The sequence below is a fragment of the Heterodontus francisci genome, chromosome 29 (genome assembly GCF_036365525.1).
Source record: "Heterodontus francisci isolate sHetFra1 chromosome 29, sHetFra1.hap1, whole genome shotgun sequence".
Taxonomy (NCBI): Eukaryota; Metazoa; Chordata; class Chondrichthyes; order Heterodontiformes; family Heterodontidae; genus Heterodontus; species Heterodontus francisci.
In genome coordinates, this window is record NC_090399.1 from 22,083,110 (window position 1) to 22,111,069 (window position 27,960).

At 43.3% G+C, this 27,960-nt stretch overlaps 1 protein-coding gene across 4 annotated transcripts; it reads left to right on the forward strand.

Moving 5' to 3' along the window:
* Nucleotides 1–843: 843 nt before the first annotated feature.
* Nucleotides 844–27,761, forward strand: LOC137345978 (CD48 antigen-like). 4 transcript variants are annotated; one of them, XM_068009246.1, is made up of 10 exons: nucleotides 844–1,244; nucleotides 4,445–4,750; nucleotides 9,296–9,565; nucleotides 10,071–10,184; nucleotides 10,771–10,854; nucleotides 12,192–12,308; nucleotides 13,377–13,475; nucleotides 20,486–20,578; nucleotides 25,789–25,868; nucleotides 26,925–27,761. In XM_068009246.1, the coding sequence occupies exons 1-10, from the start codon at nucleotides 1,187–1,189 to the stop codon at nucleotides 26,994–26,996; spliced, it is 1,293 nt and encodes a 430-aa protein (XP_067865347.1). In that variant the 5' UTR covers nucleotides 844–1,186; the 3' UTR covers nucleotides 26,997–27,761. The 4 variants fall into 4 exon arrangements, with proteins under 4 accessions (XP_067865347.1, XP_067865348.1, XP_067865349.1 ...); XM_068009247.1 differs by lacking the exon at nucleotides 10,771–10,854; XM_068009248.1 differs by lacking the exon at nucleotides 10,071–10,184.
* The last annotated feature ends 199 nt before the right edge of the window (nucleotides 27,762–27,960 follow it).

Here is a 27,960-nt window from a genome sequence, read left to right on the forward strand (position 1 = left end):
GTAATCTTATCCAGCCCCAGAACCCTCAGATACTTGCACACCTTCAATTCTGACCTCTTGAGCATCCCCGATTTTAATTGCTCTACCATTGGTGACTGCACTAAGTTCTGGAATTTTCTCCCTAAACCTCTCCACCTGTCTAACTCTCTATCCTCCTTAAAACCTACCTCTTACACCAAGCTTTTGGTCATCGGCTCCACTATCTCCTTTTTGATAATATGACTGTGAAGTACCTTGAGATTTTTTATTACATTTAAAGGTGCTATGTCAATACAAATTGCTGTTATTCAGACCTCCATATTGAGGCTCAGTCACTAAAACCCTGGTTTTGGGCTGACCAAATAGGCATGCAGCCAAATTAAGTAGGTTGTGAGTATTAATTGTATATCAATTGTACTTAATTATATGCAGGTGAAGGGCATTAATTGGAGTCTTACTGAGCACATAGAGAGACACTTACTGAAACTACATAGGATTTGAGTTAAGAGGTATATGTTTAACTTTGTCAGTATGTTTAAGATTGAGTGAAGATTGGCTCCAGCATTATCCTTTACCAACTGGCTTTTTGCAGTATAACAGTGAGGACTGGTCAGTCTGTCATGCCATGCCCCTCTCCATAAAGTACTGTGTGGTACCAATTTCAGACAGCCTTACTGTGCTGAAGCAGACTCACCATCAACAGGACCTACAAAAGCCCCCTGTCTGCTGGGTAAGCAGTCTCTCACTTTTCTTTGACTCTGACAGCTCTCCATTCCAGACCAACCCAACAACTGACGTGTGGGCTCTTTCAGATATATAATTCCACCCACAGGAACCACAAGCTCATGTGGGCTGGCGTTTCCCGATAGGCTTAATAGGACGAATCCCAAGGGCCATTTTTACATTGAGAGCTGCCAGTTTGCTTTTTGCACCAGAATGGGGCAGGCGAGATAAATGGGGTCGTTTTAAACTCACTCGCCACGGGAGTCCACGGGACCGGGTGCAATTTTACACGGCGTTCAAGAATTCGATGAAACTTACTTCCTGGAAATCTGCTTGATCGGGGATTTGTTCCCACGTGTTCAGGAAGACCGAAGTGTTGGCGAGTCGGAGCAGGAGCGAATTCTGCATCCAAATCCGGATTGGAAGAGTTTGATTAGCGCCCATTGATTTTTTTTGTTTGTTAACGATTTAGTTTGGATTGCGGATGGAGCTCCAGGTCCATCTTCCGTTGCTCCTCCTCCTCCAGCTGATCAATGCAGAAGGTGAGGATCTCACTGGGGAAGGGGGTTAAAATGGGTAGCAGATAGTGCAGTTCCCGCAGACCCCCCCCCCCCCCCACCCTGGAAAAGGGGTTAGAAAGTTCCCCCCCCGGAAATATACTTTATTTGTAACATTTTTTTTAAAACTGCATAACAGTTCAACTTGGACATTACATAAAGTGTAGTACAGATCAGTTTCTTTCAATACAGTACAGGAGGTGCCTCACTATACTTGCCATTGCTGGTTTTATTTATAATGTACATTTACATCTCCTCTCAAATATTCTCTGGTGCCTACAGCCTGAGAGGTTTTACACTGGTTTCTAGCCCCTCAGTATACTATGGCAGGAGGGCCTTCCACATTGAGTCTTTGTGGCGTCTGACCTTCACGGTGTCAGAAGGACATCGGAGCAACTCAGCGGTGAAATCTCTGCTGTGACATGTTCAGGTTTAGTAATTGCTGTTGGAGAGATTCCTGGAGGTTTTGTTACGTCATCTCTGCAAATGTTGTGGCATTCACTTTATAATGTTTCAGTCTCCCTCAAGTTCAGTGTCTGCTTTTGGCTGGAGGTTTTCTTTCCCACCACTCACTGGGGTCTTTCTACCTCCCTTTCCCTGCCTCCTTCCCCACCCCACTGCACTGCCCTTCCTGAAAGGTGCTGTAGAAATGAGAATATTGTTTCGTTCTGTGTATCTGCGCATCAACACGAGCAGAATTTCTCACCCACAGCTGTTACAAAAATTTCTAAATTCACTTGTAACAGCCCTTCAAAACACTCCCACAGGGGATGCTGAGACCAAGTGGGCCCACATCAGAGACGCCATCTATGAGTCAGCTTTGACCACCTACGGCAAAAGTGCGAAGAGAAATGCAGACTGGTTTCAATCTCATAATGAAGAGCTGGAACCTGTCATAGCCGCTAAGCGCATTGCACTTTTGAACTACAAGAAAGCCCCCAGCGATTTAACATCCGCAGCACTTAAAGCAGCCAGAAGTACTGCACAAAGAACAGCTAGGCGTTGCGCAAACGACTACTGGCAACACCTATGCAGTCATATTCAGCTGGCCTCAGACACCGGAAACATCAGAGGAATGTATGATGGCATGAAGAGAGCTCTTGGGCCAACCATCAAGAAGATCACCCCCCTCAAATCTAAATCGGGGGACATAATCACTGACCAACGCAAACAGATGGACCGCTGGGTTGAGCACTACCTAGAACTGTACTCCAGGGAGAATGCTGTCACTGAGACTGCCCTCAATGCAGCCCAGCCTCTACCAGTCATGGATGAGCTGGACATACAGCCAACCAAATCGGAACTCAGTGATGCCATTGATTCCCTAGCCAGCGGAAAAGCCCCTGGGAAGGACAGCATTACCCCTGAAATAATCAAGAGTGCCAAGCCTGCTATACTCTCAGCACTACATGAACTGCTATGCCTGTGCTGGGACGAGGGAGCAGTACCCCAGGACATGCGCGATGCCAACATCATCACCCTCTATAAAAACAAAGGTGACCGCGGTGACTGCAACAACTACCGTGGAATCTCCCTGCTCAGCATAGTGGGGAAAGTCTTTGCTCGAGTCGCTCTGAACAGGCTCCAGAAGCTGGCCGAGCGCGTCTACCCTGAGGCACAGTGTGGCTTTCGTGCAGAGAGATCGACTATTGACATGCTGTTCTCCCTTCGTCAGATACAGGAGAAATGCCGTGAACAACAGATGCCCCTCTACATTGCTTTCATTGATCTCACCAAAGCCTTTGACCTCGTCAGCAGACGTGGTCTCTTCAGACTACTAGAAAAGATCGGATGTCCACCAAAGCTACTAAGTATCATCACCTCATTCCATGACAATATGAAAGGCACAATTCAACATGGTGGCTCCTCATCAGAGCCCTTTCCTATCCTGAGTGGTGTGAAACAGGGCTGTGTTCTCGCACCCACACTTTTTGGGATTTTCTTCTCCCTGCTGCTTTCACATGCGTTCAAATCCTCTGAAGAAGGAATTTTCCTCCACACAAGATCAGGGGGCAGGTTGTTCAACCTTGCCCGTCTAAGAGCGAAGTCCAAAGTACGGAAAGTCCTCATCAGAGAACTCCTCTTTGCTGACGATGCTGCTTTAACATCTCACACTGAAGAATGCCTGCAGAGTCTCATCGACAGGTTTGCGTCTGCCTGCAATGAATTTGGCCTAACCATCAGCCTCAAGAAAACGAACATCATGGGGCAGGATGTCAGAAATGCTCCATCCATCAATATTGGCGACCACGCTCTGGAAGTGGTTCAAGAGTTCACCTACCTAGGCTCAACTATCACCAGTAACCTGTCTCTAGATGCAGAAATCAACAAGCGCATGGGTAAGGCTTCCACTGCTATGTTCAGACTGGCCAAGAGAGTGTGGGAAAATGGCGCACTGACACGGAACACAAAAGTCCGAGTGTATCAGGCCTGTGTCCTCAGTACCTTGCTCTACGGCAGCGAGGCCTGGACAACGTATGCCAGCCAAGAGCGACGTCTCAATTCATTCCATCTTCGCTGCCTTCGGAGAATACTTGGCATCAGGTGGCAGGACTATATCTCCAACACAGAAGTCCTTAAAGCGGCCAACATCCCCAGCTTATACACACTACTGAGTCAGCGGCGCTTGAGATGGCTTGGCCATGTGAGCCGCATGGAAGATGGCAGGATCCCCAAAGACACATTGTACAGCGAGCTCGCCACTGGTATCAGACCCACCGGCCGTCCATGTCTCCGTTATAAAGACGTCTGCAAACGCGACATGAAATCGTGTGACATTGATCACAAGTCGTGGGAGTCAGTTGCCAGCATTCGCCAGAGCTGGCGGGCAGCCATAAAGACAGGGCTAAATTGTGGCGAGTCGAAGAGACTTAGTAGTTGGCAGGAAAAAAGACAGAGGCGCAAGGGGAGAGCCAACTGTGCAACAGCCCCAACAAACAAATTTCTCTGCAGCACCTGTGGAAGAGCCTGTCACTCCAGAATTGGCCTTTATAGCCACTCCAGGCGCTGCTTCACAAACCACTGACCACCTCCAGGCGCGTATCCATTGTCTCTCGAGATAAGGAGGCCCAAAAGAATCTGCTGGCATAACGTGTAAAATGTTTCTTCACATTTGCTGCTGAATTTCAGTGTTTGACTCACCACCACAGTTGAAATTATTAAATTTGCTTTTCTATGTCAATCAGGTGGAATGAAAGAAGTGTTTGGTGTCGTTGGTTCATCAGTTTTACTGGATCCTGAATATGGAGCTGATCTCAGTAACAGTGACGTTATATGGATGTTCACTGGCAGCAGTGGAAAGCCTGTTACTATTTTGGATTATGTACCAAATCACCCAAAAGCGGAACCGAGTGAACAGTTCAAATCTCGATTATATTTTAATGTATCCGGTGGGTCTCTGATGTTAAACAGTTTAAAAGCCAGTGACCAAGGGGTTTATACCATCACTGTAGATGAAGATTGGAAAAGGAGTAAAGATTTGAAACTCACTGGTAAGTGGTCAGAATACTTGGTGATGTTGGAAGTGATGCACATTTCAGCTCCTGAACTATTCACTACTGAAGAACTGCCACAGATTGGGGATGGAAGCAGGCCATTCAGCCCCTCAAACCTATTCTGCCATTCCATTGAATCATGGTTGATCTGTACCTCACCTCCATTTACCTGCCTTTGTTCCTTATCCCCCACATCCATTACCCAACAGAGAAATCAATTGATCCTCAGTCTTGAAAATTTCAGTTGACCCAGCAACCACTGCCTTCGATGGTAGATTTCCACTATAAAGCGCTTCACTGATTTCAGTGCAGAATTTGTCTTAATTCAAGATTAAATTGAACCGCTGATCCAGTAGAACAGAAATGGGGTTCATTCAGCCTCTATTGTTGAGTTCTGTCTGTCATCCTGCAGAGAAATGCCTCAGGAATTGTGATCCATCATCCATTACTGTATTGGTGAATTCTGTCCCAAACTAGATCACTGGAATTTTTTAATTGGGGAAGAGTGGTGGAGTGGACAAGCAGACAACATCAGGATTGAAGTTGAATGTCAAGTCTTGGAATTTTAGATGATAGCGAGGCTGCGAGATGTAGTTGGAATTCAGACAGTGTCTCTGGGAAAGCTGAAAAGTGAAAGATTCAAGTGATGGTTCGTACTTAGTTGCTGCTGTGACAATGATTTTCATTGGAACTGAATAGAGATCATAGCCAAATTAGGCTGATGGATTCTGCCCACACGGGGAGGGAGTGTTAGTAAGATGTCACTGGCATCAGGTTGACAGAAGAAAATGTGGAATTGCAGGGAGAGGACATTCTGCCCTGGGCTGAAAGCCAGAATGCAGGGGTTCAGTTTCTTACATCCAGTAGTTGTAGAGAAAAATCAGATCATTCTGAAAACGCCAGTGGACTAATGTGATGAATTTATTACAAAGCAAAGCGTTGGTCAGTGGAATAATTGGGTTTTGATTCCAGCTGGTGCCCTTGAGTTCACTTCTTGTCCAGAAAAGAAAATAGCTTCATGTTAATCTTTCCAAAGATTGGAGATGCAGGTGAAGTCATGTACAGAAGACAAATAAAAATCCAGTTCAGGTTGAAGAAGATGCTGCTGTTACACCCCAGGTTATACTATCCCGCAAGTAGATATAAGACACTGAGTCAACTCTGACAATGTAATATGCTCAGTCCCTTTTAATATTGCATCGGCAGTTATCTTTCAAAATTCTGTAGATTCTGGAGAGGTTCCTGCAGAATTGGAAGTAGCAAATGTAACACCACTATTTAAGAAGGGAGGGAGAATGGAGAACTACAGACTTGATACTTTGACATCTGTAGTCGGGAAAATGTTAGAATCTATTATAAAGGATGTAATAATGGGACACTTAGAAAATAATAGTAAAATTGGGCAGAGTCAACTTGGATTTTTGAAAGGGAAATTGTGTTTGACAAACCTGTTGGAGTTTTTTTGAGGATGTTACTTGTAGCATAGATAAAGGAGAATGAGTGGATGTGGTGTATTTGGATTTTCAGAAGGCTTTAGTAAAGTCCCACACAGGAGGTTAGTAAACAGAATTAGAACACAAGGGATTGGGAGTAATATACTAGTATGGATTGAGAATTGGTTAACAGACAGAAAGCAGAGAGTAGGAATAAACGGGTCATTCTCAGGATGGTAGGCTGTTAGTAGTGGGGTACCACAAGGATCAGTGCTTGGGCCACAGCTGTTCACAATCTATATAAATAATTTTGATGTGGGGACCAATTATAATCTTTCCAAATTTGCTGATGACAAAACTAGGTGGGAATGTAAGTTGAGGAAGATGCAAGGAGGCTTCAGGGGGATTTGGACAGGCTAAGTGAATGGGCACGAACGTGGCAGATGGAATATGTGGGGAAAAATGTGAAGATACCCAGTTTGGTAGAAAAAACAGTATTTCTTAAATGATGAGAGGTTGGGAAGTATTGGTGTCCTTGTTCATGAGTCACTAAAAGCTAGCATACAGGTGCAGCAAGCAATTAAGGCAAATTGCTTTCGTTGCAAGGGGAATTGTATAGAGCCTTGGTGAGACTGCACCTAGAGTACTGTGTACAGTCTTGGCCTCCTCCTCTAAGGAACGATATACTTGCCATAGAGGGAGTGCAACGGAAGTTCACCAGACTAATTCCTGGGCGGGATTGTCTTATGAGGAGAGATTGAGGAAACTGGGCCTGTATTGTCTAGAGTTTCAAAGAATGAGAGGTGACCTCATTGAAACCTACAAAATTCTTACAGGATGTCACAGGCTGGATGTGGATAGGATGTTTCTCTGTCTGGTGTGTCTAGAACCAGGGGACATAGTCTCAGTATAAGGGGTAGGCCTTTTAATACTGAGATGAGGAGGAATTTCTTTAATCAGAGGGCGGTGAATCTTTGGAATTCTGTACCCCAGAGGGCAGGAGCTCCATCATTGAGCATGTTCAAGATAGAAATTGATAGATTTCAGGAGACTAATGACATCAAGGGACATTGAGATAATGTAGGAAAGCGCCTTGAGGTTTATGATCGGCCCTGATCTAATTGAATGGTGGAGCAGGCTTGACAGGCTGCATGGCCTACTCCTATTCCTAATAACTTAAAATTGATGTCAGTGGCCTATCACTAACCTCCCTAACCAAAGGAAATGGTCCATCGTCATTTTTGTTCAACAAAACTCTTGGCAAAATCTCTGCCTTTTTTGTGGGGAAAATCCCAGCCTCCCATATCTGTCCTGCTTTATTCTTGCTTTATTCATTGCTATGATGTGATGTTGCTGTCAAAGCCAGTATGTATTACTCATCCCTAGTTGACCTGACTGAGTGAGTGACTTGTTCAGCCACTTCAGAGGACAGTTTGGTCAACGACAATGGGTACAGATATATTGTTTCTTTCTGTGAAGACTATTAGTGAGCATATGTCATGGTGGGATTTAAACTCGTGGCCTCTGAGTTTCTAGTTCAGTAACATAATCACGACATTACCATACACATTATTGATTCTGTATCTAGATTGTCCACTCTCCATGGTTTAAATGTCCTTTCTGTAATGGGGTGTCCAATACTGCACAGGTTACTCTATAGTCTACTCATTGCCTTGTACAAGCTAATCGGGACCTCTTTGCTGTTCCTGCTTTTTTTTATTCTGCGCCTTTATTTATGTGACCCAAAATACTATTGACATTTTTTTTAATGGCTTTACCTACCTGCAAACGCGACATGAAGTCCTGTGACATTGACCACAAGTTGTGGGAGTCAGTTGCCAGTGATCACCAGAGCTGGCAGACAGCCATAAAGGCAGGGTAAAGAGTGGCGAGTTGAAGAGACTTAGCAGCTGGCAGGAAAAAAGACAGAAGTGCAGGAGGGAGCCAACTGTGTAACAGCCCCGACAACCAATTTTATCTGCAGCGCCTGTGGAACAGTCTGTCACTCTAGAATTGGCCTTTATAGCCACTCCAGGTGCCGCTTCACAAACCACTGACCACCTCTAGGCGCTTACCCATTGTCTCTCGAGTCAAGGAGGCCAACGGAGAAGACTTGCATTTCCAGGGACTTGTGTATTAGCCCAAGTTTTCTCTCTGTCTACTGACTCCTTTGTTTTCTTGCATTGAGCATTTTACTTGTTTTTCTTCCCAAAATTGATTTTACCTTGCACTTTTTCATATTTAATTGCCTCCGTCTGTAGTATTTAATGGTCCACTTTGCTTTTTGCTAATCACCCTACTTTTTGTAATATTGGTAGATGTCATCTGTGATGTATAGAGAACCCAGTCCTAAGGTACATCACTTTCGCCTATTCTGTAATTCAGGCAATATCCGTTATCCTTAACCCTTTGTTTCCTGTCAATGAGCCATGCGTGTTGGGAATCACCATAAACTTAGTCAAAGAGGTGGATTTTAATGAGGATCTTGAGGGAGGACCGGGTGGTGGAGCTGCAGGAGGGTTAAGGGAGGGAATTCCAGAGCGTGGTGGCTAAAAGCATGGCCACCAATGATGAAATGCATAAGAGGACAGAGTGGGAGGAATGGAGATTTTGATGGGATGGGTTGGAGTGGCGAGGGGTGGTTTGAAGAGTTCGAGAAATAGAAAACGTTATTTCGTATTTAGAGAGAGAGTGAGTCAAGACATGATGGAATTTAAACATGAGGATGAGAATTTTATATTTAAGGGATTGAGGGACTGGAGCCAATGCAGGACTGGGGTGATGGGTAAGAGGGACAAGATGAATTGAAGTATATTGGATGGGAAGCCAGCAAAGAGAGCATTAGAATAGTGGAGTCTGGGGGTGAGAAGGGTGATGGATGAGAATTTCAGCAACAGCTGGGCTGAAGAAGGGATGAAGCTGGGCGATGTTGGAGGTTGACATCCTTTTGTGTCTGGATTATGGTGTTGGAAGTTCAGCTCCGGGTTGAAGTATTCTGAGGTGCCTATGAAGGACAGGGCTCTTGTTTGTTAATTATATTAACAGAATGTGAAACATTGATCTCCTCATGCTCAGACCTGTTTATCTATTCATTCATTATCTCCCACAGAACCACTGTCAGACCCTTTGATCTTCAGTAATTCTACTTGTGTGGAGACCACTATTGAACTGACTTGTCAAGTGTCTGCGGGGAAAGTGCATTCCGTTCTGTGGAGAAAAGGTGACGAAGTGATAACAAATGGCCAACATTATCAGTTAGTACAAAAGGACAACAAATTGATCATTTCTAAAGCCAGAAAATCAGACTGTGGGATCTACACTTGTACCGTGGAGAACGCTGTTAGCAAGAAGAACAGTTCATATTCTCTTTCTATTTACGGTGAGTTAATCCAGTCAGTCAATTCCATTTATTAGATAAAAATGATATTCCACTGAAGGGCCTTGCACTCAGCCTCATTAAATATGTTAATGTGGGAATAACATTGAATATTTTCATGGCAGAGGAAAGGAGAAGGATGGAAAATCACAGACTGGTAGTGTGAAGTTTTCTAATTTACACTCCTGGCTTTTACTGGGAGTGCCGAAGTGGAAAATCACGCATTAAGTTCACAGACTTGTTCAGAATGCAGACGGGTTGCCCAATGTGGGAAATGGAACACTGGTGCAGTATGATACACTTTTCTAATCATGGAGTCGAGGTATATAGTTGGGGCAGAATGGAGAGTACTGGTGGGGGTGCTTGAAAGTAGCATCGGGTGCCTGGTGGGAAGTGTTCTATAAACAAGACCTTTGATAACCAAACTTTTAAAGGAATGAAGATCCTGTTTCCAATCTGCAATTTGGTTTGAAAATAGTATAAATATGAAACCAGTTTTCTATTTCAGGTCTTCCATGGCTGCATCGTTGCGCAATGGGATTATCCATTGCTGCACTGATTACTGCTGCTGCTGCCTTGATCTGTACAATAATTTCATTCTTGCCTGAGGCCAAAACAATAAGTAAGAGAAATTTGTTTCTTGCACAATTTAGCTTTGAAAGTTTTAAAATGTTACAATATAATACAGACTCTGTGAAACATTTCAATGTGATGCCTGTTAGCATTTTCAATTCTGGTGCTTTGTGCGGAGTGATAAATTTGAATGCGTGAATATAATTTGCTCAAGTAAGGATAGAAAATGCTGGCAGTACTCAGCAGGTCGGGCAGCATCTATGGAGAGAAACAGAGTTAATGTTTCAGGTTGATGACTTTGCATCAGAACTGGGAAAAGTTAGAAATGTAATAGGTTTTGAGGGGGATGGATGTTGGGGAAGAACAAAAGCAAAGTTCGGTGATAGGGTGGAAGACAGGAAAGATTAAATGACAGAAGAGTTAGTTATGCAGGGTCAAAGGGAGTGATGATTGGGCAAGAAAAGAAACAAAAGGTGTGCCTAGAACAGGTGTGCTACTGTCTGACAGCAAAAACAAGAGAAAAATTGAAACGCAGAAAAGGAAGCAAAATGGAGCAGAAAATGCTAGAAATACTCAGCAGGTCTGGCCTTGTATTTGCTCAATTAATGTTGATATGAATTTGTTTATTGTTCTAGATCTTCAGTTAACTGAAAATGTATTACAAGTCTTGCATCTTATCCTCCTTATTGCTGCATTTGTATGTTGGATACAGATTGAAGGTACTGTATGTTGGTAATTGTATTCCTACAAAACAGTACTTCTGACATGCGTTAATCTGGAATTTAGTGTTACTAGGCAAAGAACTTGCGTGAGTTCTAATCTTACTTTGTCAAACTGTGAATTTAAATTCAATAAGTTGCCAATTCGAGAGCTGGCATCAGAAAATGTACAGTTTATTGTAACAACCCAACTAGTTCACTAAGGTTGGGAATTTCCTCAGAGCTGCTCCCATTGACTGTCATAACTTCATCATACTTCCAAATAAGTTGGAATTAGCTATAATGAATAATGTCCGTCCATTCATCCTTTTGTCTTCTGACACTAGCAATCCTTGCCAAACGTGTGCATTTGACCGGTCCATCTGCATCAACCCTCTTTGGCTCATTTTCTGCCCTTCTGAACAGCTAAGCTCACAGCTCTGCACATTCTGCCAGTCTGGCTGTGCTTCTTGCTGGCCCTTCATCAAATATGGTCAGCAGCTTCTTGTAATCCTTCTACAATTCATATTCAAACTCATTTCTCTGCAGGGTGCACACAAGCTGAGCAGCCGGGGTCTCCAGGACATTGCACCTGCTAAATGTGGCACTGCCATGGTATCCCCATGTCTTCAGACCCTCATGATCTCCAGAGTTTGCAAACTCCGTTCATAACCACTATTTTAGGGTCAAGAGGTTTCCCCTGAATTCCTATTGGATTTATTCGTGATTATCTTATATTTACAATCCCTAGTTTTAGTCTCCTGCACAAGTGGAAACATCTTTGCTGCCCTGTCAAAGATTTGCAGGCTTTCTCAGTTTTGGTATAATTCTTGTGAATCTCATTAGTATCTTCACCAATGCTTCTATCGTTTTTATAATATGGAGAGATGAACAGTACTTTGTGTGGTCTAACTGATGTTTGATACATAACTTTACAGCTTTTCAATACTATTCCTCCAGAAATGGAGCACAGTGCACTTTATTTAATGGCCTTATTAACCTGCATCACAACTTTGTGTGTCTGTAACCCCAATCATTTTGCTCCACTACCCCATTTATTTCCCAAGCAGTATGTGGTCTCCTTATTCTTCCTACCAAAATGAAGTGGCTTGCTATGTACTCTTCCCCCTGTTTTCTGAATCAACATGCTCTGACCTTAATCATCTACCTGATAGAATATTTGAATTTTTGAAAGACCTTTTATCTACAGCATTACCTTTGATGTGTCATGCAAGCCACCACAAATGTATTCTTGTGGTCTTGCTTTGAGAGACACAGTGGAGAATTAAATAGCACTGGCATTGATTCTCTATTCTATGAATGTGTGTAATTTTAGTCTCATTTTGTTCTTTTCATAGGAGCTGCTGAAATCATGGTGTACTTGGTGTTTTTGTGTCCCCTGCTAACATTACCCATATTATCGACTTGCACAATAAAATTCTGTGACAACAAAAGGTTAAATAATACGACCAAATGTAAGTTCAGATCCGGGTTACATTTTTATATCACACTATCAAGACACTCATGATCAATGTTGTGGGGAAGGGGCTGTAAGTGGGGTGGTGAAATTAGGAGTCTGAGGGGGGTGCGCTGGGAGGGAGGGAGGGAGTTGAGAGGGTGGCAAGGCAATGTGTTTGATATAATAGTTCAAATTTGAACCTGCTGCGTTTCCAGTAAATCTTAGGGAGTGGGCAGAGAAAAATGCAGTAGGGCCCAGCAGTAAGGATAGGCATGCTGCCCCTACGGTTTCTTTAGGGGCTACTTTTATTTCTCTTAAAAGCTCAGCGGAGGTTGCAGGTCACATACTCACCTTGCATTTTGCATATTTTACAGAAGGATCCTAAAAGAGGTGCTGGATCCGTTCTTTGTCTTGAGTTGATCAAATGTTGATTGCAGGACCAGAGAGGACCAATACAATGGTGGCCGTGCCACCAGAAGCACATTGGGTGCAGGGCAAGATGCCCAGAAATTAGTTTCTCGTGCGCCCAAGTTCTACCCCAATTTTTCCGAATAACTTCTGCTAAATGTGGCCCATACCATGTGCTAGAATGTCCAATCAGTCTCACTGTTGCAAATGGATCTGATACTCCTGCTTTGAGTCATTAGTCAGATCAGCCTGTGGTTATCTGGAGAATTAGACTGCTGCTGCTCAAATTTCATTGCTAGGCAGACATCACTACTGCCCGTCCTCAATATACCAATGAAGTCCCATAACCCCCTCCCCCATATGTTCCTGCTGCTGGGACTATTGGATCACCTGAGCACAGCAAATACAGGTGAATTCAGGCAGAGAGGAGCACACATTCATAAGCAAGGCCACTTTACTTTCTATTTGATTGTAATTGGATAGAATATCTGGCAGACTGTTAGGGGGAATGTACTGCTGCCAGCCTGATTTTCCTATATATGCACACTCGGGTGATCCACAAATCTTTTCTTGACCTGTTGCATTCCCCAAAGGCACAGCAGGAGGTAGATAGGTCAGGATTTGTGTGTGTTTGTGACCTGTGTGCACTTTTTGATTCTGTTTTATTTGTTGCCAGTTTGCCATCCAAAGCTAATGGCTGCAGCATCTGCATTGGGTGAAATCATTGTGATATATGTGTCGGGCGTCCTGATTGTGGAAATAAAGAAGCAAGCTGGTGAGTGTTCAATGATAAAATTGTAGCTAATAAATCAATTCTGAAAGTTACATCCTTTCAGGAATAGTGTGATTAGGAGAGCTAATTACACAGTCATTTGTGTTCCAACGTTTTCGTTGGGAACGTTCAAATTATTGAAGTTTACAGTGTAGGAGGAGGCCATTTGGCCCATTGTGTCTGTGCCACCTCTTTTGCTAGACTGATCCAAATCTAATGCCTCTGCTCTCCTCTCATAACCCTGTGTCGCCTTTTGCCTCAAATATTTATCCAATTTTCTCTTGGATAAAGTGAATGGTTCCCATTTTGAACACTCCCTGTGGCAAAGCATTCTATAGTTCAAAAACCCCATATGAAGAAAACTCTCCTAAACTGTCTTTTTACGCAAGTGGCAGCTTTAAAGTGATGACACAAGATTACACAGAATATGCACTACAGAAATAAGCTGTTTGACCAAACCAGTCTATGCCAGCATTTAAGGTCCACTCGAACCTCCTCCCCATCCTCCAGGGTTGTAATCTCGGGATTACTCCCTGTGCCACGTGCCAGTGAGGCTTGAAATAGGAAGATAATGCAGCTAAACACGTGGCTGAGCAGCTGGTGTAGAAGGGAAGGTTTCAGATATCTGGACCATTGGGCTCTCTTCAGGGACAGATCGGACCTGTACAAGAAGGACGGGTTACATCTAAACTGGAAGGACACTAATATCCTGGCTGCGAGGTTTGCTAGCGTCACTCGGGAGGGTTTAAACTAGTGTGGCGGGGGGTGGGAACCAGAGCAGTAGGACAGCTAGTGAAATAAATGAGGAGGACATAGTAAATAAGGCCAGTAGACTAAGAGAAACAGCAGGCAGGGAGATGTTGCTGAGCACAGCGGGACTGGTGGTCTGAAGTGCATTTGTTTCAATGCGAGAAGTATAACAAGGAAGGCAGATGAACTTGGAGCTTGGATTAGTACTTGGAAATATGATGTTGTTGCTATTACAGAGACTTGGTTGAGGGAAGGGCAGGATTGGCAGCTAAATGCTTCAGGCGGGATAGAGGGGGATGTAAAAGGGGTGGGGGAGTTGCATTACTGGTTAAGGAGAATATCACAGCTGTAATGCGGGAGGACACCTCAGAGGGGTCATGCAGCGAGGCAATATGGGTGGAGCTCAGGAATAGGAAGGGTGCAGTCATGATGTTGGGGGTTTACTACAGGCCTCCCAAAAGCCAGCGGGAGGTAGAGGAGCAGATATGTAGACAGATTTTGGAAAGATGTAAAGGTAACAGGGTTGTGGTGGTGGGTGATTTTAACTTCCCGTTTATTGACTGGGACTCACTTAGTGCTAGGGGCTTGGATGGGGCAGAATTTGTGAGGAGCATCCAGGAGGGCTTCTTGAAACAGAATGTAGATAGTCCAACAAGGGATGGGGCCATTCTGGACCTGGTATTGGGGAATGAGCCCGGCCAGGTGGTCTAAGTTTCAGTGGGGGAGCATTTCGGGAGCAGTGACCATAATTCCATAAGTTTTAAGGTACTTGTGGATAAGGATAAGAGTAGTCCTCGGGTGAAGGTGCTAAATTGGGGGAAGGCTAATTATAACAATATTAGGCAGGAACTGCAGAATTTAGATTGGGGGTGGCTGTTTGAGGGTAAATCAACATCTGACATGTGGGAGTCTTTCAAACGTCAGCTGATTAGAATCCAGGACCAGCATGTTCCTGTGAGGAAGAAAGACAAGTTTGGCAAGTTTCGGGAAGCTTGGATAACACGAGATATTGTGAGCCGAGTCAAAAAGAAAAAGGAAGCATTTGTAAGGGCTGGAAGGCTAGGAACAGATGAAGCACTTGAATATAAAGACAGTAGGAAGGAACTTAAGCAAGGAGTCAGGAGGGCTAAAAGGGGTCATGAAAAGTCATTGGCAAACAGGATTAAAGAAAACCCCAAGGCTTTTTATACGTATATAAAGAGCAAGAGGGTAACCAGGGAAAGGGTTGGCCCACTCAAGGACGAGATGGGAATCTATGTGTGGAGCCAGAGGAAATGGGCGAGGTGCTAAATGAGTACTTTGCATCAGTATTCACCAAAGAGAAGGACTTGGTGGATGATGAGCCTAGGGAAGGGAGTGCAGATAGTCTCAGTCATCTCATTATCAAAAAGGAGGAGGTGTTGGGTGTCTTGCAAAGCATTAAGGTAGATAAGTCCCCAGGGCCTGATGGGATCTACGCTAGAATACTGAGGGAGGCAAGGGACGAAATTGCTGGGGCCTTGACAGAAATCTTTGCATGCTCATTGGCTACAGGTGAGGTCCCAGAGGACTGGAGAATAGCCAATGGAACTTTAGTTAGGCCACACTTAGAATATTGTGTGCAATTCTGGTTGCCACACTACCAGAAGGACGTGGAGGCTTTGGAGAGGGTACAGAGGAGGTTTACCAGGATGTTGCCTGGTCTGGAGGGCATTAGCTATGAGGAGAGGTTGGAAAAACTCGAATTGTTTTCACTAACGATGGAGGTGGAGGGGCGACATGATAGAGGTTTACAAAGTTATGAGCGGCATGGACAGAGTGGATAATTAGAAGCTTTTTCCCAGGGTGGAAGAGTCAGTTACTAGGGGACATAGGTTTAAGGTGCGAGGGGCAAAGTTTAGAGGGGATGTGCGAGGCAAGAGTTTTTTTACACAGAGGGTGGTGGGTGCCTGGAACATGCTGCCAGAGGAGGTGGTGGAAGCAGATACGATAGTGACGTTTAAGAGACATCTTGACAAATTTATGAATAGGAAGGGAATAGAGGGATATGGGCACTGCAAGTGCAGAAGGTGTTAGTTTAGGCAGGCATCAAGATCGGCGCAGGCTTGGAGTGCCGAATGGCCTGTTCCTGTGCTGTACTGTTCTTTGTTCATCTAACGAGCTGTTTGACCAAACAAGTCTATGTTAGCATTTAAGCTCCACTCGAACCTCCTCCCCATTCTTCCTCATCTAACTCTTGCTGGCATAACCCTCTATTCCGGTCTCCTCCTTCTGCTTAACTAGCTTCCTCCTATCCTATTTGCCTCATCTACTGCATGTGGTGGTGAGTTCTACATTCTTTCCACTCTTTGGGCAAAGGAGGTTTTTTTTTCTGAATTCTTTATTTGATTTCATGGTGACTAGCTTATACTGATGGCCTCTAGTTTACCCTTTACCACAAGTGGAAACTATTTCTTTGTCTACTCTATCAAAACTTGTCAAAAATTAAGACCTTTATTTAGTCACTCATCAGCATTTTCTTTTCAAGACAAAAGCTATCAGTGTTACTGACTTGCCAAATGCAAAGCAGAGGGGATCTGGGACTTGAGGTTCCTGTTCCGCCGTTTCAGACCATTTTGATCATCTGGGTTCAGCGAATACTGGAAAATTGAGAGCGGCAAGACTGTAGAGTATGGAAGCCTCAATTTTAGAGCTGGTCTCTACCACAGGAAGAGAGGGAAGAGATGAAGCTTTGTTGACTCTGGGCCACCCTTGATGGTCAGTTCAGTTGGTGGACGCCTGGGATCAAGTTGGCACTTCACCCTTTTGGGTCGTGGCTGATGCATGGTGGGGAGGACATTGAGGAGGGAAGATATTCAAATGTAGCTCACTGTTTCAACCAAAAAAGGAAAGAATTTGTTCTAAAACACTTGGAGCTTGTGCATATTTGTTTTCCTAGGCTAGGATCAAATCTAGGTTTTAAGTAAATTTATTCCCATCAAAATGAACCCACTTTCTATCTTGGCACCAGATTAATAGTGCATGTTTTGGTGCTATGAGTTTGGACAACAGAGTCATAGTCACTTATGGCATAGAAGGAGGCCATTCAGCCCATCAAGTCCATGCCGGCTCTCTGCAAAGCATTCCAATTAATCCCACCTCCCCACTCGATCCCCAAAGCCTTACACGTTTATTTCCATCAAGTGGCCATCCAATTTCCTTCATCTTTGCTTCAAGCACCCTTGCGGGCAGTGAGTTCCAAGTCGTAACCATTTGCTGCATAAAAACAATTCTTCCTCACATTCCCCTGGATCTCTTACCCAAACCTTTCAATTTATTCTCCCTCGTCCTTGTACCATCAGTTAATGGAAACCAGATTTCCTTGTGTAACTTAACAAAACCTGTCATAATCTTGTACACCTCTATCCAATCTCCCCACAATCTCCTTTGCTCCAGGGAGAACAACCCCAGCTTTTACAACTTGTGCTAAATTTGTAACTAAAATTCCCCATTCCCAGAACCATTCTGGTAAATCTCCTCTGCACCCTTTCGAGGACCCTCACATCTTTACGAAAGTGTGATGACCAGAATTGGGTGGCGCAGTGGTTAGCACTGCAGCCTCACAGCTCCAGCGACCTGGTTCGGTTCTGGGTACTGCCTGTGTGGAGTTTGCAAGTTCTCCCTGTGACTCTGTGGGTTTCCACCGGGTTTCGTCCCACAGCCAAAGACTTGCAGGTTGATAGGTAAATTGGCCATTGTAAATTGCCCCTAGTGTAGCTAAGTGGTAGGAGAATAGTGGGAATATGGGATTAATGTAGGATTAGTATAAATGGGTGGTTGTTGGTCGGCACAGACTGGGTGGGCCAAAGGGCCTGTTTCAGTGCTGTATGACTCTAGAACTGGGCATAACTACTTTACATGGGGCCTAACCAGAGCTTTACAAAAGTTCAACATAACTTCCCTGCTTTTGTACTCTATGCCTCTATTTATGAAGCCCAAGATCCCATATGCTTTACTAACCATTCTCTCAATACGTCCTGCTGCCTTCAAAGACCGATGCATGTACACCCCCAGATCCCTCTGTTCCTGCACACTCTAGATTTGAGCCATTTAGTCTATATTGCCTCACCCGATTTCCTTTTGCCGAAGTGCATCACCTCACACTTGTCTTGATTGATTTCAGTCTGCTAGCCTATATGTCCTGTTGCAGGTGTTTGTATTATCCTCACTGTTTGCAACTCCTCAAAGTTTGGTAGCATCTAATTTTGAAGTTCTACTCTGTATTCTAAGATCCATGTCATTTATGTATAGCAAAAAAAAGCAGTGGTCCAAGCACTAACCCTTGGGGAATACCGCTGTCTACCATCCTCCAGTCTGAAAACAAGCATTTATTACAACTTGCTGTTTACTGTCCGACAGCCAATTTTTTAATCCAATTGGACATTGACTCTCCTATTCCATGAGCCTCAGTTTTGTTAACCAGACTTTTATGTGGTACTTTATGTTGAATGCTTTCTTATAATCCGTAGAGACAACATCCATTGCATTCCCTTCATCAAGAAATCCAGTTAGATTTCAAACATAACCTGCCTTTTACAAATCCATGTTTAACTAATGCAAACCTCTAAGTGCCTGTTGTTTTCCTGATTATTGTTTTTGAGAACCTTACCCACTACTGATAAACTAACTGGCCTGTCATTGCCAGGACTGTCCTTACACCCCTTCTTGAATAATGTTGTCACATTTGCCACTCTCTCTCATCCTCTGGCACCTCCTCCCTATCTAAGGAAGATTATGGCAAGCCCTTCCATTAACTCCACCCCCACTTCCTTTAGCAAACTGGGATATAAGCCATCTAGATGAAGTGACCCTAAGCAGAGCCAGCCTTTCCGGTACCTCCCCCTCAATTTTTACCCTATCCATTGCCTGTATTGTCTCCATTTCTATCATTTTGTCTGATTCCTCTTCCCTAGTAAATACTGATGCACAGTACTCATTAAATATTCTAGTCTTGCCCTGTGCCTCAAAACATATATTACCCTCTTAGTCTTTGTATTCTGTTCATGCATAGGATAATAATTATAAACTTTCCTGTAAATTCCTACAATAATGTAGCTTGAGCATCTTAGCTTTTCTGATCACTGGTGTCTGGTTTGTAAGAGTTCCAGGAAATGTTGCTGATGTCAGTTTTGCAAGGACAGCATGTATTGTTCCATTGCTGAGTTGAAGTTTTTAGATAACAAAATTTGAATTGCCATTGAATAAATGCTTGGTGAGTTCATACACTAGCCACGATAGAGACAGTCTAACTCTGGCATTTTCATTCCCTGATGAGCATCTCCATACAACACTTGTAATTATATAGTGCCTTTCATGTAATGAAACGTCCCAAGGCACTTCACAGGGGCAGTACAAGACAAAATATGACAAGTCATATAAGCTATATTACACAGATGACCCAAAGCTTGGTGGAAGTGGTAGGTTTTAAGGAGCACCTTTTAAAGGAGGAAAGAGAGGTCGAGAGACAAAGATTTAGGGAGGAAATTCCAGAGTTTGGATCCCAGGCAGCTGAAAGCACGGCCGCCAATGGTGGAGCAATTAAAATTTGGATGCTTTTTTCTTTTGAAGTGTGATGGACATGAAATGTCTACTGAGGTTTCAGCTTCGCTGCTCCTCACCACCCTGGAAACAAACCTTGGGAATTTCTGTACCAAATGTCCATAGTTTTCAATGATTGGAAATCTGGGACAGGAAATACACAATTTTATGATGCATGCTCCCAGCTGTGCCCGGAGCCCAAAGTGCTAAAGCCCAATGTCCTGGCCAGTCACCTTTTATAATAAAGGAGATGCACATCATGCCAAATGTACTGGAGGTGATATAAGCTGTAAAGGTTGGAAGCCAAGGATTTCTAGTGATGGTGATATGACCAAGAGGCCCTGAATAAGGGTACAGTTAATTTTTCTAATGACCTGTGTCTTGTATACAAGTCAAAGAATATACATTGCATCATATTTATTGTACTCATTTTGAATATATTATCATGAGTCGTTCAACTAATGTGCTGATATGCAGTTGGCACTCGCTGCCTGCAAGGGTGGTGGAAGCAATGATGACGAATAATTTCAAAAGGAAATTGGATGGGCAGTTGAAGGAAATAGACTTACTGGGCTACGGGGATACAGTGAGGGAATGGGACTGATTGGGCGGCTCTACAGAGAGCTGGCATGGATTCAGTAGGCTGAATGGCCGTCTTCTGTGCTGTAATGACCAACACTATGACTTTTTGCTGATATCGATTGCAGATAAAGGATGTGAACCAACAGTCAATCTACAATCAAGTATAATTCCTGCTGTGGTGGTTCCGCCATTCGTTTTCTTTGCAGTTTTCATCGTATGTAAGTATTGATGATGCAGTTCCAGGTTGTTTCAAAACCGTTGTAATGGATACAAAGTGCTGTGGGAAGGAGCTGTGACTGACTGAGATTTTCCACTTCACTCACTCCTGGTGACCACTGGGAGTGTAGATTGGGAAATTCTGTACCTCCAGCCCATGACTATGCAATCACTAATTTTTACTGGGTAAGATCAATTACAACCTGGAAGTGTGGAATTTTCTGATATTGTTTGGTTTGTCCCAGGAATGCTGAAGTGGGAAATCCTGGCCAAAATTCTTCATTCTTGCATTTATTGTCGGGATTTTTGTTAAATGTGTGAAAGGACTCCATTTTCAGGACTGGCAGTTTGACACATTGGAGCTCTGATTATACTTTGGGTATTTGTCAGCTGGGGGAGTGTTAGTTTAAGGTCTGCACTAGATATTCTCTTTGGTCCAGTGTCACCAGGCTCCTTTTGTAAATAGAGGAGTTTACCTTTACTGCACAATACTGTATATAGTTTCATAGTGTGACCTGTGAGTCATAACAATAAAATCCATTCATATGTGAACTGAATGCTTAATTTCACATATGCCACCACAAACTTCTGAAAGACCAAATGATGAACAGACTCATGCAATGAAGCCAATTATAAACTAATGGGATGGTTTATATTGCAAAAGATATGTGGCCTAGAGAATTTTAACCTATTTCATAATGCTCCTCATAACAGAAAATAATTCAAGCTCCCTGTTACCAGGGTAAATACACTTTTCTAAGAGTTGCTTCAAAACTCTTCAGATGTTCTCCTTGCTTCTTTTGTATTTATCTAGGAAAACCTTGGCAATAGAACTACGCCTGGCAGTTTTTTTTTTTTTTGTCTGCTCTTTCTTGGGTTGTGAGCGTCACTGGCAAGGCCAGCGTTTATAGTCCATCCCCAGTTGCCCTTGAGAAGGTGGTGGTGACAGCTGAAGTCTGTGTGGTGAAGGGGCAAACAGAATGCTGATAGGTAGGGGGTAAGAAACATAGGAGCAGGAGTAGACCATTCAACCCGTCAAGCCTGCTCCCCACCGTTCAGTTAGATCATGGCTGATCATCTACCTCAGCGCCACTTTCCTGCGCTATCCCCATATCCCCTGATGTCATTAAAGGCTTGCTTAAGAGGCCTGGGGGAGTACTCTTATACCAGGAGTTTACCACGACAACTATGAATGAAATGTGACTTCTTCCATCACTTGTGTCTTGAGAGTAGTCTGATAGGATGGTAATTGGACAGGTTAGATTGTCCTTTTTTGTTTGTGGACAGGACATACCTGGGAAAGACTCCACGCTATTGGGTAGATGCCAGTATTGGAATAGCTTAGCTAGAGACATAGCTAGTTCTGGAACATGGGTCTTCAGCACTGTAGCTAGGATGTTGCCGAAGCCCCATAGCCTTTGTCGTGCTCAGTGCACTCACGTGGAGAGAACTGAATTGGCTGAAAACTGCCATCTGTGATGCCGGGACCTCGGGAAGAGGCAGTGAAGGGACATCTTCTCGACATTTCTGGCTGAAGATGTCTCCTAAACTTGCAATTTCTAAATTGGTTCCAACCTGATCCATGTCATTGGCATCCCAAGCCTGAAGGTACTACATGTCAGGGGGATTTAGTATGATTGCATAGACTCTGGTAGATGAGGTTTCAGCTGCTTTGACTATGGTTTGAATCTCTTATTTTTAAAGTGTTGGATATGTTTATTTCTAAAATCACTTCAAGTCCGCTAATACACTGATGGTATTCTGGCATTTTATTAATAGGTACATAGAGTACAAGAAAAAATATTAAATTAGTACAGGACAATGGTTAGGCCACATTGAGAGCACTGTATATAGTTTTAGGTGCACTATTGTAGAAAGGACATTAAAGCTATAGAAAGCAGGCAATCTAGATTTTTTTTTTAAAATTTATTTTATTTAGAAATACAGCACTGAAACAGGCCCTTCGGCCCACCGAGTCTGTGCCGACCAACAACCACCCATTTATATTAACCCTACAGTAATCCCATAACCTACCTACACTAAAGTTAATTGGACATTGTAAATTGCCCCATCAACCTGCAAGTCTTTGGCTGTGGGAGGAAACCGGAGCACCCGGAGGGAACCCACGCGGTCACAGAGAACTTGCAAATTCTGCACAGGCAGTACCCAGAATCGAACCCGGATCCCTGGAGCTGTGAGGCTGCGGTGCTAACCACTGCGCCACTGTGCTGCCCAAAAAGATGGCAGGAATTAAAAACCACAATTAAAAGGAAAGATTTGGAATATTGGAGTTATTTTGTGTTGGAATAACAAAGTCTAAAAGGACATTTTAAAAGGTTTTTAAAATGGGTTTTGATAGTGAATAGGGAATGTTGGGAATCGGTGAGATGAAAGATGTCTTTACTGAGGGTTCAAGCATGGAATGCTTTGCAACAAGGAATGGCTGAGGCAGGGACCATTGCATCTTTTAAAGGCAGAATAGAGGAATATTCGAATCAGAGGGAAATGCAGGGCAGTGGTATTAATTTTGAATTGCTGCAAACACCAGCCTTCTCCTGTGCTGTGAACGAATGGTCCTCCTAAAGAATTTTCAACCATCATTACTTGGATAAGAGGAACCGGTGTCAGTGGTAATGTCAGTTACCTCATACCCTACATGGGTACCAGTGATGTAGACCACTAATATTACTTGGTCATTGAGGAGAAAGAAATGGGAGAAGCTATAACTGGAAGAGGGATCTAAATGGTTATTCATCGATTATGTATATTAAATTTGGGTTAACTCCATTTAGCAACATTCTAAAATTATTTGGAATGAAGGTGATGTGGTAAATTATACTCCCTATGGTAAGTATTGCACTTTTCTTTGCCATCATCTCTTGAGCCACTATAATACTCACTATTATAGAGTAATCATCGAGTAACTTGTTTTGTTATCAGGATGTGGGTGTTGGCATGGTTATATTTATTGTCCATTCCGAGTTGCTCTGAGAAGGTAATGGGCCTCTTTCTTAACCCTCTGCCATCTTTGTGGTGATGTTAAGCAAGGGGAGGCTGTGGCGTAGCGGTAATGTCACTAGACTAGTAATCTAGAGCCCAGGCTAATGCACTGGGGACATGGGTTCGAATCCCAGCATGTCAGATGGTGAAATTTGAATTCAATTAATGAATCTGGAATTAAAAGCTCATCTAATGGTGACCATGACGCCATTGTTGTAAAAATCCATCTGGTTCACTAATGTTGGAAGGAAATCTGCCATGCTTACCTGGTCTGGTCTACATGAGTCCAGACCCACAGCAATGTGGTTGACTCTTAACCCTCTGAAATGGCCTGGCAAGCCACTCCATTTAAGGGCAATTGGGGATGGGCAAAAAGTGCTGGCCGAGTCAACAACGCCCACGTCCCACAATAAAACAACAAATGAAGAAAATACGTCCAGGACATAGAGCTGTAACAATGAAAGAATCACCTGGAGAGGAAGTTGGAAGCAACGGCCCTCCAATTGTATTGCTACTCTTGTCCTTTTCAGGGGAGTGAGTTGCTGTTGTACACTGTAGACCACTCATTGCGCAATTGCAGCGTGCTGGTGATGGAGAAACTGGATCCCAAATCCAGTGACAAGAACATATCTGAGGAACTGCTCCTTTTGTGGATGATGTTGAACTGTAGTGTTGTGGTTTCATCCATTTCAGGCAACTGAGTATTCCATCAAACTCCTGATTTGAGTCTTGTAAATGGTGAAGAGGGGTTGAGGGGCCAGACAGTGGGTCTCTCGTCACAGAGCATCCATCCTGTGTCCTGCTGGAGTAACCATGGTGCTGATATGGTTCATCCAGTTGAGCAGTGGTGACTTCCAAGATGGTGATGTTGGGGGACTCGGTGGTGATGGTGCTGCTGGAAGGTCAGAGAAATTTCACCACTTCATGTTCGAGTATGTTCATTATTCGACAGCAACAAAACTTTTTATACAGTGCCTTTAATGTAATAAAATGCCCCAAGGCACTTCACAGGAGCTTTATAAAGCAAACTTTGATTTGAAGCTAGAAAAGGAGATACCGGGACAGATGACCAAAAGCTTGGTCAAAGAGGTGGTATTTAAGGACTGTCTTAAAGGATGAAAGAGAGGGAGAGAAGTTTAGGGAAGGATTTGTAGAGCTTAGGGCCTTGGCAGCTGAAGACATGGGCACCAATGGTGGAGCAATTAAAATCCGGGATGGTCAAGAGAAAAGCCAGGATTAGAGGAGCGCAGATATCTCGGGTGAAAGGCGGTTGTGTGGCTGGAGGAGATTGCACGGGTAGAGTGGGGCAAGGCCATGGAGGGATTTGAAAACCAGGATGAAAGTTTTACGTTAAGGCTTTGCTGGACTGAGAACCAATGTAGGCCTGTAAGCACAGGGATGGTAGGTGAATGGAACTTGGTGTGAATTAGGACACAAGCAGTAGAGTTTTGGATGACCTCAAGTCAGCACAGGGTAAAATATCAGATAAAAACAAGAAATGCTGGAACTACTCAACAGGTCTGGCAGCATCTGTGGAAAGAGAAGCAGAGTTAACGTTTCGGGTCAGTGACCCTTCTTCAGAGGTCAGCCATGATTTCAGTGGAATACTCCCAGTCTCATGGTAACAAAGGTACTTATTCAGCAATTACATGGCAGAGGTAAACCTGCCACTCATCAGCCCAGCCTGGAAGTTGTTCAGGCCTTGCAATAAACTGGCATAGGCTGCTTTTATTATTAGTTATGAAGGGAGCTGAATAGAGTGAATCAGTGATTTTAGATTACATTTTGTTTAGCTGCTCCCATAGCCTACCTTCTGAGTGTTACATAATTTGGTAGAAACATTTTTGTTGCAACTTATTTATCATCTTAGATGATCAGTCAGCCACCTTGGATTTTTCTTACCAAACTCCCTTCTTTTGACTGGCCCGTTCCTGTTTGTCAATTATAAAATAGTCAGTTGACCTGAGACTGAAGGACAATGTCCGAAGTGTCATTTCAAACCCTTAAGTCTAACATCTCTGTGGAAATTGCTTTCAGAGACATTAAAATAAGCAGGTCAGTGGACAAGGGAGTTTCATATGAGCTGTTAAACTTTGGTATGCTGCACGGTAACATTTGAAGGAGAAAGAGCTTACAGACTGATATTCTAATCATCCATTTTTCTTGGTTCCTTTTTGCATCAGTTTAACTCGTGGTACGTTCAGATCAACAGGTACAATAAGGAAAAAATGGAGAGCCAGCACTCTGTCTGCATATCCCAGTGTAAAAGATCCTGATGAACATCATTGTCCTGTAAGTGTTGGGATCAAATACAGGTGACAGGCTAAAAATACAGCTGTTGTTGTGAACCTTTCTGTAACTGAATATTCCTGCCATTTGCATATATTATTGTAGTCAGAAACGGAAGATTCCGTTTCATTTAGCTGTTCGAGAGTAATTTTTGTGGGGAATGAGAGGTTCCAGTATTTACTGAGCGAAGTGCATGAATACCATGGTGCTAACAGCAAGCAGAGATGTTTGATCCTAGTGATACATAAACGGGCTTATTTCTTGTCAGCTATATTCTGCTGAACGTTTAAAAGGGAAATGAAACAAAATCAAATCTCGTCTTGTAGACAAAATCTGCAAGACTAAATTAATATTAGCTTATTGCCAGACAGTTTGGAAATGTATTGTTTGAAAATTGCAATAAATGAACTATTGGAAAGAATCTAAATTTTTAGAAAATAAGGAATGATGTGTATAGTGGTCTGAATTGCTGTATAAAACACCACATATAGGGGTGGTGCAGTGGTTAGCACTGCAGCCTCACAGCTCCAGCGACCCGGGTTCGGTTCTGGGTATTGCCTGTGCGGAGATTGCAAGTTCTCCCTGTGACCGCGTGGGTTTTCAACAGGTGCTGCAGTTTCCTCCCACAGCCAAAGACTTGCAGGTTGATGGGTAAATAGGGCTTTGTAAATTGTCCCTGGTGTTGGTAGATGGTAGGAGAATAGTGGGGATGTGGTAGGGAATACGGGATTCATGTAGGATTAGTATAAATGGGTGGTTGTTGGTCAGCGCAGACTCGGTGGGCCGAAGGGCCTGTTTCAGTGCTGTATCTCTCTCTATATGTAGTGGTGTGTGGTCCACTGTAAACCTGTTTATTAAACCTAGACACGGCAATAACTTGTTTTACAAAAAAAAACTTGACAACTAATACTCTGTGCCTAAAAGGAAAATCTCTATTGAAAGCATAATTTAAAAAAGACAAATCAAATTCATGTTACTGATCATTTTTGTATGTTTAATAAAAATATTGTCTTCTGTTTTCAGACATGTTGATTCACTTCTTTTGTCTTTTTTCTGTAGGAGCTGAAGGAACCATTCTTAAAAAAACACAGTTCTTCATCATTAGTAACTAACTTAAATCCAGGAGCTTAGTGAAGAACTGGCTTCAATCGAAGAGCCCTGCTACAAATGAAGAACTGTTGTCAGGCAAACCCCCCACCCGCCAAGATTGAGATGCACATTTCTCCACATGAACATTAAAACTTAAAATTGCAAGCCCCTGACCGGAAAGACGTTTCCATGGTAACTGACAGTGTTGGAACAAGGGAGAAATGGCCTTGCTCTGGCTCATTCAACAAGAATGAACTTGTGATTACCAGACGTTGAAGGTGGGGGGAGCTAGCAATCCAGAGACTAAGGTACAATCCACAAACCTCACAGGAGAGACTATTCCATATAAGGAGCTAGTCACATGACTAACCTGCTGGGCAAGTTGGAGTTTTTTTTTGGATTTAAACTCCCAACACAGTTATTTGAAGAGAACGCTGTGTGCTTATTGACTGAAAACATCTCTCCTGTCTGCCTGTTTCCATCTCTTTCCCATGAAACTGAATCTTGTGAAGACACATATACGCAGAACAGTCTCCTACGTGAGCAAGGTTTAAGACAAATACTGGACCCCCCAACGAAACACAAGACCATATCTTATCAAGGACTACAGCGAGTTCGAAAAACAGTAACAAGATATTGCCTCAAACTGTTCTATTTATCTTTTCTTTTTGGTCCCTATTTGCATGTGTGTATCGCGTGTACATGCCAGGGTGAGCGGGTCATATCCGTAGATGTTAACCACGTTAGAGTTTAGGTTTTAAGGTTTAATGAATTTTATCTTCTTTAAACCACAGCCTGTTTCTGCTCATTTCTTTGCCTTTATAATTGTAAAGTTGTGAACAAGGATTCACAAAGGGGGAGCTCAAAACACTGTTTAAAATTAAACTATCTTCCAATAAGACCAGGTGAAGATCGTATCAGACCCCTAGATACCTTTTGCACCTATCCGTAACACTATCTTAAATTCAGAGTTTGAAAGCCTGGGAACTGTGAGCACCCAGCTTAT